Below are 9,991 nucleotides of genomic sequence, written 5' to 3'. Positions count from 1 at the left end.
GGAGACATAAGCAAATTATTTTGGAAAACTCTGTGGTAAAAATTTACTTGTGTTTGAGACTTTTACCTCACTTTCATTAGGAATATACTGGATCATCTCCTGCTAACAAGTGCTCCTGCCACCCTCTCAGTGATTAGTACAACTTCCTCCAGCAGCCGAGGTCCATACTTCAGCAGCTGTGTCAGTATTTCGTATTCAAACAGAACTGGTTGAAAACTTTCCAGCAAATAATGCAGTTTCATCAAAACCACAACTTCCCTGGAGATTAGCTTTGTAGGGTGGTGCTGAATAGCACTTCACTCAGGCCCACAGACAGTGGAACAGTACCGTGGCAGGGCACAGCCTTGCTGTAAACCTTGTATACTATAGCCCAGCATATAATATATAGCATAAGCACAAGGCAATTCTACCTAAGCCAAGGCTGGGCAATTCCAGGTATTTTGGTTAGGCCAGGGAGGCTGAAGTAAATCAGCCCCTTTCAGCACTCAAGAACTGCCAGGTTCACCTGCCAGCATTTTCGTAGCTATAGCAGCAACGCAGAAAGAAGGTGGCCAGCTACCAGCTTGTACTGGCATTGCACTGGTATGCAGCCAACCTCACCAGGAAACAGAACCAGCTGGGCACCCATTCCCCTTGCCATCACTCTGGCCTTCCCAATATATGGACTACAAAAGGTCTCTCTTACTTAAAGAACCAAACCTGTAACTGTGAAATGGTTGTTTTTAACCTGAGGTCTGATTAAAAACATTCTCTGCTCAGTAGTTTCATAGAGGCACCGTTCCATGGAGTGACAGCAGAGGGAAGCAAGGCCACTCTCTCAAGCTGGCTCAACTTCAAAACCAGTAGTTCAACCACAACTGTACTGCAAATTGCATGCTTTCTTAGCAAGGCATTTTTGGCTTAATATAGCCAACAGTGCCACTGGGTTTTTTTTTTCAATATATTTCCTTCCTGCTCATAATTTCCAACCTACTTGTACACATTAAAACCTCACTGCAGTTTCAGAGTAATTGACAAAGGCTGTAACTTTGAGAACAAGTATCTCTGGACTGATTGAGGATGATTCTTAAGATGCAGTGGGTCAGTGTTGGCTTTTATTCATGCAGTGTGTATCATCTGACCTGGGTGTGACAGCATTACATTGATAGGGACACTGATTTATTAATTTTTTTAAACTTTCATTGCATGCACTTTCCTTGGCACTTAAAGGTCAATATTTAAAAGAACACCCTGGCTTAGGTGGTTAAATGTGGATGTGTGCATACAAACGTGCTTAGAACCAAATCATGGGTCCTTGTAGGAGAAATTAGGGATGCGTTTTACCATTGTGAGACGGTCTGCCACAGACTCATGTTTGTGTATCTTGCAGGTTAAATATGTAATGAGTTGTTTAAATATGCAAGTATTGTTCTGGTTTAGGACACCACAGCCAAAAATTGTACCCGAGGTTTAAAGAGGGATGTTCCACTTTGCGGAAACGGAACCAGGTGGATAACTTCCTGAATCAAATGGAATTTGAAACAAAAAGAAGTTACAGGCAGTGATAGGGTCATTTAATGGTTCTCTTGAGTCACTGAAGCCAAGAGTCAGCACTGCATCACAACCAGTACCCTCCAGTAGAGTTCTGTTACAGTGCCCAGTAGTTGTGTGAACTGCTGGGTTTACATGAGCTAAACAATTGCCATGGGCTTTCCAAAGCATTTCTTTACCCCACAGAGACAGGATTCATTGGCTGCCACCTAATGATGCAGAAATATGTTTTGATTTCTTGTTTCTCTATAAACTTGCCTGATTTTAATAGACCATTAATAAAAATGCCATAATACTTAAACTATGAGTGCGAGCCTGACATGTGTAAAATGAGCTGATCATGGAGTAGTAGGGAGAAAAAGAAACAAACCAGAGATAATATAATTGTGTTCCTCTAGAAATAACTGCCACCAGATAAAGCATCTGAAGCAGAAAGAAAACTGGGTCCTGCAAGAAAAAGCTGGAGTACTTGCATAACTGTGTTTCTACCTTTCAAAGCAATTAATGGCCTGGTGACTTAGTGAGTAATAAAACTGTCTTCAAAACACCAATAACTGTTTCTGAAGCAAAGGTACATTATGACCAGCTTATCTGTTACACCTTAAAGTATTTCAACTTGTACTTTGCACCAGTATCCCAGAGCTGTTTCACATCTGACATAGGTATCTTCTGCAGCCACTCCTGTACTTCAAAACACACAGTTTATACACTGCCTATTTCTGTTCCAGTGTCTGTGAGGAACTTGCTATTTATGACAGCCTCTCTGGACTAGCGCTGAGTGATCACAAAATTCTTCACCTGCAAGTCAAATGCAGAGAAATAAGTTCCTGTGACACGTAAAAACAAACAGCATTTGGAAATGGGGGATGGCAGGAGGAGATCAAGGTCTATAATGGCAATTGAGGAGGCTCAGAGTCAGCTCATCCCACTTGAGGTGGCTACACTGGCAAAGCCAATTCATCTCACACATTTTACATACAGGGCGCTCAGGTAGAGACCGATCTCCACAAATACATGTTCCTCCACAGCAAACAGAGGAAGAGTTTGACCAGCAATGCAATCCTCACCATTGCCTTACCGCTACCTAAATTGCCTGTCACATTTTCTATCCAGTTCCTCTGCTCTGAATGCTCATTTTCTTTTTTTCCCCGAAGTCACATTTCAGTATTGTAGGCCATTTTGAATAGAAGGTCTTGCTATAAGAAAGGCACTCTCCAACACTGTACTATTTCCAAATATGATAGTTTCCATACACATTTATTTGGAGATTTATCTGCTTAAAAATAAGACTCTGAAAATGTGTTCGTAGAAGGGGGCAGGGACTGGCCCATGAGCCTGTGCACTTTGTACTCCACACAGTATCCTGAGCACTGATGCTATAAATAGCACTGCAGGCTCAGTAGAGCCATGAGTCACAGGCACCTATGGACTCCAATAAGGCAACCCAGGGAGCTTGCAGGACTGACATGCCCACGGCTAGACATCCAGCCCAGAAGGGCAGTGTGGCTTATGCTGGAGTTTTGACATCCTGGCCTATTTCCAGCAGTCTGAGTGAAAGAATGAATTATGAAAAGCAAGGTGGTGAAATGATGGGATTCCAGCTTCTTTGAAGGACTGCCTCAGGCACCTCAGCAAGGGTGACACAGAACACAATGCTGGCCTGTGTCTGTCCAAAGCATTACCAACAGTGACCCTAGAACAAAAGGCCTGGAGAACAAGATTTCCAGAATATCTTCAGAAACTTCTGAAGGTAACTACAAGCCCAACAGTGTAAGTATTTGGATGTCTGCAACAAGACAGAATCAGTCACTGGAGATGGAGTGACCCCTGCTTGTACCAACTGCAGAATCATGGTCAAGTGTGATGCAGGAGGACAACACAGTATCACACAATCACAGAATGGTTTGGGTTGGAAGGGACATTAATGATCACCTAGTTCCAACCCTCCTGCCATGGGCAGGGACACCTTCCAGTAGACCAGGTTGCTCAAAGCCCCATCCAACCTGGCCTATGCCTACACGCCCTTGTAAAAAGCCCCTCTCCAGCCTTCTTGTAGGCCCACACCATTACCATACTTTATTACCACATGAAGTCACCTTCTCACCTAAATGAAAGGAAATTGCAAACCATAAATCCTTTAAAAGCTATTTTATTTATCTTGAAAGGAGAGAAACTGATTAGTTGTATAAAATATTCTCTTACATTTGATGCAAAGCGTCCTGTCTGTTTGAACAAAAAAATGCATTGTCACAGTAAAAAAATAATACAGCCAAAGGATCGTGGGAGGACTTCAGCTGCTGTAGCTTATGGTCAGTGTACCACAATGTTAACACATATTCTGTAAAACTGCAAAAAGTGAGAAAATAAACATAAGGTACTCTTAACACTGTTACATCTTTCAGAAAGGAAGTTGAAGCCGTATTGAGACTAAAAAAAAGAACTTAGTTCTATTTTAAAGTTCACTGACAAATCAGTGTGCTGCTGGTAGAATTGTTAGTAGCTCTAGGATTAGCTTCCATTCAATAAAAGAACTGATCTTTCCAATGTGCTGCTGTAACTATTCTAGGATCAGCTAAACAACCTCTAAATAAGCTAGCCGGAGAAGATGCTGGTTTAAAATGTGTGTGTAATGAACAGCATATGCTTCTGCTATAGCTCTTGTAATTTAAGTAGCTGCAAAAGCTAAATTTCATAAAAATGGGTAATTCTGAAGCAAAACTTCATTTATTTATTCATATTTTAATCCACTGGAAGTCAAATATGTGCTTCCCTTACCTATTTTGCAAACATTTTGTCATTGCAAGAAAAATTCCAGTATCTGAATCAGTAACTTACAAATACTTCAGATGAAAAAAGGTTTGGGGTTGTTTTGGGGATTTTTTGCTAGTTCCAACAAGAACTTGCCCGTTAAACTCTGCCTTTTCAGTAGAACAAGGCAGACTGTTTTTCTCAGCATGGGTTCATCGAGTTTGGCTTTTCTGCAGATGCTGCAGCAAGGCTGATGAGAGAGGATACCCTGTGCTTTTAGAGACCAGGCTACTCTTACCTGGAACCCCACTTGGAGACACTCAGCTTTCAGCTACAGGAAGAAGGTTTGGTGCCTGTTTCTTAAGCTTGTTCAGCTTGGTGATGGGTAGGTGAAAATCTGAAGAAATCAAGAAAATTCTACATCATTAGAATTTTGAAGCCTCATGTACCAGGTGGGAATCTCAATACTTTGAGATTTTTCCAAGAGAAAAAAGTGCACATTAAGTACTCTGTGTACGGGAAGAAGCTTCAGCTTCTTGGAATATTCTCTGTGGGATCCATATTCCATGAAATTCAAACTGATGGACAGCATAACTGCCCTCTGAAATCACACAAATACTAAGTACTGGTTTCAGTAGTACAGCTACATAATGAGTTCACTCTGCATTCAGGTTGTACGTCTTGATGTGAGGCCCCAACTCTGCAAGGTCTCGTGACTGCTGTGCAGTTTAAGTTAATGGGAATCTGATGCGCTCATTATATACAGAGACAGAAATCTTTGCAGTATCTCGCCCCTCACGTTCAAAATTTGCAAGTAATGAGGATATAAAAATGAAACCTAAGAAAAAAAAATAGTGCATTTCAAATCATTCTAGCTAACATCTTGTCTTTAGACAGAGAAATTTAGTCCAAGTGGACTGAATTGGCTTAAATCAGTAATGTTGCAATAGGAAAACTAAGACACCTTCCAAAGTTCGTTTGTAAAACCCTCACAAAAATATATAAATTAAATTCAGAGGCATACGTTGTATATATGCTACATCATAAGGCCAAAAGTATCATGAAAAACATATAAAAATTTAATAAGTCCAAATGCTTTCAACTAGCACTTAGAAATAAAAAGCAACTAAAAAAGCAACTTAATTAATGAAGGCTGTAAAACAGAAGCCATCTAAGAGGGCCTGCAGTGCAGCCCCTGGTCCTGAGAAGAATCTCACTTTTCTTCACTTGCTGAGGTATCATTTCCATCATTCAGTTTCTGCTTTTGCATTCTTGTTCGAGTAGATGCTAAAAAAAGCCAAACCAAAGCAAACAAAAGATTAAATACTTTCTTCAGAAATACTTTGGATGTGATTATTTACTGCAAAAATCTGTAATGAAACAAGGAACAGAAGTACACTGTTCTAAATAAAACAAGTCCCTCATTTGAAAATAAACACATGCTTCTGAGTTCTTGCTCAATCTCACACATCTTAAATTCATTCCACCTTTTCATTCAAGTTCACATTGCTTCCGCGCCCTCCCTTTGTCTGCTTCCATCCTCCAGGTAGGAGACAGACTGCATCGTGTAGGGATCTTGTCCTGTTGCCAGGCAGATGCTCTGGGCCAAGCAGTGCCCACATCCCAGAGCCAGCCTGCCCGGGAAATGCCCTTTTTCCCCCCTCAGTAATGCACATTAACCATCAACTGGACACGAGACAGAACATTCCTTCTTTACCTCTGCCACAAGTGGACACAAACATTTCCCCTGCCCTAAAATAAACCAGAGGTGCCTGAATCCATGCACATACCCAGCTTGATGAGCAGACACTTGCTAGGTAAGAATATCTGATGGGCAAATCTGCTCAGCTACAGAGCTCAGATTCCACGAGAGAGTAAGAATGCGAGGTCAGACCAAGTGCGTTCCTTCTTGGGAGTGGAAAATACAGCTTAGATGCAGGGATGGGGCCATTTTGCTTTTCATGAGCTAGATTTGAGTTTCATTTGAAAAACAGAGGAGTGACCCCATAAAAATCAAACAGAAATGCTGACCCACAGTAAAAGAAAAAGCAGTCTTGAGTATTTTAGCATAAAGGACAGCAAAGCAACATATAAAATTACAATCTCCCTGTCTATATAATTTTCCTTTACTATAACTGCATTTTTGGTGGTCTGGTCAACTAAACACTGCTGCAGTTACTACTGATTTCTTTCTACCTGCAAGCTCTAAGCTAAGGGTCTATCATTTCATAAAATGGGAAAGCCTTGGCAAGAGTTCAATCCCATAGTTCAAAAATTCGAGTGTTCAGGGAGAATGTGTCTTATTCCCATGTAATATGGCATTTTCTATGCTGCTGTGCCATTTAACATCCTCGAGGCTTTTAAGGATTTCCATTTTATAATCTGCATTCTCAAGATTAAATGAAGCAAGTACAAATAACTAAACAAATTATCAAGATGACATCAGTGTCTTTATGAAAGCAGTGTCTTTATCTGAGTGGGCACAAACTGATTTATCCAAGGGACTCACTGATGAGCAGTTAATGAAAAAAAGTCACACTCACTCATTTCTGCAAGCTTCTGTTGGAACTTGGACTCCTGTGGCAGGTGTTTGCTGCAGACAGAAAGCATGTATCAAGTGGAAGTTGAAAAAAAAAAAAAAAAAAACCCAACTTTTTATCTTCATAAGGTAACTAAATCAAGGTTAGTTCATTTCAGTGCTATTGCCTTCTCTTACAAAGATGCAAACTCTTATTCTTGCTTACACTAAACTCAAGAGCTCCCTGATCTCCTCTGCCTAAAAAATCATAGAATCATAGAGTCACAGAATAGTTAGGGTTGGAAAGGACCTCAAGATCATTTAGTTCCAACCCCCCTGCCATGGGCAGGGACACCTCACACTAATCCATGTCACCCAAGGCTCTGTCCAACCTGGCCGTGAACACCGCCAAGGATGGAACATTCACAGCTTCCCTGGGCAACCCATTCCAGTGCCTCACCACCCTCACAGTAAAGAACTTCTTCCTTATCGCAAATCTAAACTTCTCCTGTTTAAGTTTTAACCCATTACCCCTTGTCCTGTCACTACAGTCCCTAATGAAGAGTCCCTCCCCAGCATCCCTACAGGCCCCCTTCAGATACTGGAAGGCTGCTCTGAGGTCTCCACGCAGCCTTCTCTTCTCCAGGCTGAACAGCTCCAACTTTCTCAGCCTGTCTTCGTACAGAAGGTGCTCCAGTCCCCTGATCATCCTCGTGGCCCTCCTCTGGACTTGTTCCAACAGTTCCATGTCCTTCTTATGTCGAGGACACCAGAACTGCACACAATACTCCAGGTGAGGTCTCACGAGAGCAGAGTAGAGGGGATTTGTTTTTTAAAAAAATGACTAAACATCATGGTTTAGCACCCAGCTGTAACACTGGGATGCTGGATGTGCAGGCACTGCATAAATCCTTGCTTCTGACATCAAAGTGACTAATTGAGAAGTACAAAGCTACATCTCTCATTCACTTACTGAAGTTCACAAATTAACAGAAGTCAGGATGTCAGGAAGGAGTTAGGATTGAGGGCCCGAGAATCAAATACACATAAGATACTGAAAAGCCAAGAACAATCTCTCACCTTCCATCTGCTTCGTCTTGCCCTTCTATATCAAAGCGCAGCCTCTTCAGTGGCTTAGGAGCAGTGCTTACTTCTGCACTGCGCTTCAGGTGGTAGTCACTGTTGCCCACCATCTGGTTTATTTTTTGAAATTTTTCAGAAGTCTGAAGTGACAAAAAAAAAAAGGGGGCGGGGAAATGCCAATAAATCCTGAAACTACTCAAACTTTCCAGATTATCCACTAAGACAAAGTAGGAGTTCTACAACTCTGCAGTTTAAGAACTCTGTCTTCTTTAGAGCAACTAAAGTAAAATGCAAATTCAAAGTGAAGCATTGGAAACTGGATTTTTGAAAGGAGTTAACAGAACACCCCCATGATCTTTGTGCTTTCAGGTTCCCTAAGACATTACATTAACTTACAGACACTCCGTAGCCAGTTCTACAGGTGTCAGCAAGCCAGCCCATTCCTCCAAAAGTTACACACATTCAAGATCAAACATTAAAAAGGTAAAACTCACCCCAAATGATTCACCAATTGACACCAGAATTCTGCAAAACGAAGAAGAGAAGTGTTTAAGAGTAAAATGCATTTAATAATGATAGAACTGATCTGCACAGCTTAGCATAGGACATTAACAAAGTCTCTTCCTCTCTGCACTAACAGTGCAAACCCATACTGTGCTTTACTGTATTGAGACTGTTCAATGTTTCTATGCAAACCAGAGAACATGGAATTACCAAATCAACCATAAAGACAGAAAAGAAACTGTGGCTTGAAAGAATCAGAGGCCCCCACAGTTCATTCCTTATCAGCAGGAAGACGCTTCACTGCTGGGTATCCAGATAACCAACCATCTTTTCATCTTTACCTTTAGGTGTTTGCTAATCAAAACCATGCGGGACCTTCAACATGAAATACACAGTAATATTTTAACTTTTGTACACAGTGGGCTAGGTGCAAGGGGACTCACTCGATCCTAGCTTGAAAAGCCCACAGGAAACTGGCACATTTGCTGTCATCTTCTTCTAAGAACTAATGGCCAACAGTTTGAAATGTTCTGCTCAGTCAACTAAATACTCTGAACCATTTTATTCCATAAAAGTATTAAACAAGCATACAAAGCTCAGCTCTGTATTTCAGGAGTGTGATCCAGAGTCAAAGCCAACATTTAAACAACTAGGTCAGAAAACTCTGCTTGCATATGACTGTCATAAATAAAAGGGAAAAAAAACAAACAAAAAACCTCTTTGAGCACACTGACTAAACTGAAACAGAAAAGTGTTCAAGGATGAATAAAGATGCCAAATACAGGATGCGAACGTTTAAACAGAAAAGATGCAACAACCACAGACTACTGACAAACAAACAAAAGGTTTTCTAATTTTCTTTCAGTAAAATGCACCAAATACCTTTAATGTTGTCAAAGAAATGCCTGTCAACAACCTACCTAGACCTTGGAGTCATCTTTGTGGGTGACTGAAACCCATCAGAGAATTTGTACGGGCTCTTCAAGGGTGAGATGTAGATGTTATTGCCAGCAGGGACACGCCGAGGAGAGTTGGAAAACTGGTAAGGGCTGCGAGGAATGTGTGGGATAGGTGACAGAGTGGGAGGCTATAAAAAGAATAAAATAATTGTAAGGTTTTATTTTCTATATATCCCTATTCTGTTAAATAACGAACTCTAAACACAACAGCTTACCCTGTTGGAGGCATACTGCAAAATGTTCGTTTTCAGCCTCTGCATAAACACTAAGTTGTAAAAAACTATAATGGAGTCATACTGTTCTTCCCTGATGAGAACACGTTTGAAGGTCTACATAGGGTGAGAAAATCATAAACGGTTTTTAAAAGAGGGATGAAAAACAAACTTGTAAAACCATACATAAAGTCTGTGCCAGATAAAAGCTAAGATGGCATGTGTAGTGTATGCAAGCCATTGTAATCATTGCTTAGAACTGTTCTTAATTGTTGTTTTTCCAAACATGTATGAACACCAGTAGAAGCATCTACTTAATTAACTGGAGCAGCACCTTAGCGGTAACATGTTGATAACATTATCCATATTTAAGCTCCACTTACTTTCAAACACACAACTGTTATTACTGTGCACACCTTGGAAAGCTAAAAAAAAAA

The 9,991-nt window shown here is 40.9% G+C and overlaps 1 protein-coding gene across 3 annotated transcripts in view; it reads right to left on the bottom strand.

Moving 5' to 3' along the window:
• Positions 1 to 3,663: 3,663 nt before the first annotated feature.
• Positions 3,664 to 9,991, bottom strand: part of RB1 (RB transcriptional corepressor 1) — a 73,426-nt gene continuing 67,098 nt past the window's right edge. For all 3 annotated transcript variants that reach the window (XM_061457373.1, XM_061457375.1, XM_061457374.1), the window contains 6 exons: positions 9,558 to 9,671; positions 9,304 to 9,470; positions 8,374 to 8,404; positions 7,877 to 8,019; positions 6,822 to 6,871; positions 3,664 to 5,565 (listed from right to left, as the gene is read on the bottom strand). In XM_061457373.1, coding sequence (XP_061313357.1) covers positions 5,492 to 5,565; positions 6,822 to 6,871; positions 7,877 to 8,019; positions 8,374 to 8,404; positions 9,304 to 9,470; positions 9,558 to 9,671 — 579 coding nt within the window. In that variant the 3' untranslated portion in view covers positions 3,664 to 5,491. The remainder of the gene's footprint in view (positions 5,566 to 6,821; positions 6,872 to 7,876; positions 8,020 to 8,373; positions 8,405 to 9,303; positions 9,471 to 9,557; positions 9,672 to 9,991) is intronic.

Source organism: Pezoporus flaviventris, unplaced genomic scaffold (assembly GCF_033815535.1).
Source record: "Pezoporus flaviventris isolate CSIRO_AGI_PZ_B2104156 unplaced genomic scaffold, CSIRO_AGI_Pfla_v1 ptg000025l, whole genome shotgun sequence".
Taxonomy (NCBI): domain Eukaryota; kingdom Metazoa; phylum Chordata; class Aves; order Psittaciformes; family Psittacidae; genus Pezoporus; species Pezoporus flaviventris.
The sequence above is the reverse complement of the archived record's forward strand: the minus strand, read 5'-3'. Positions and strand labels throughout refer to the sequence as shown.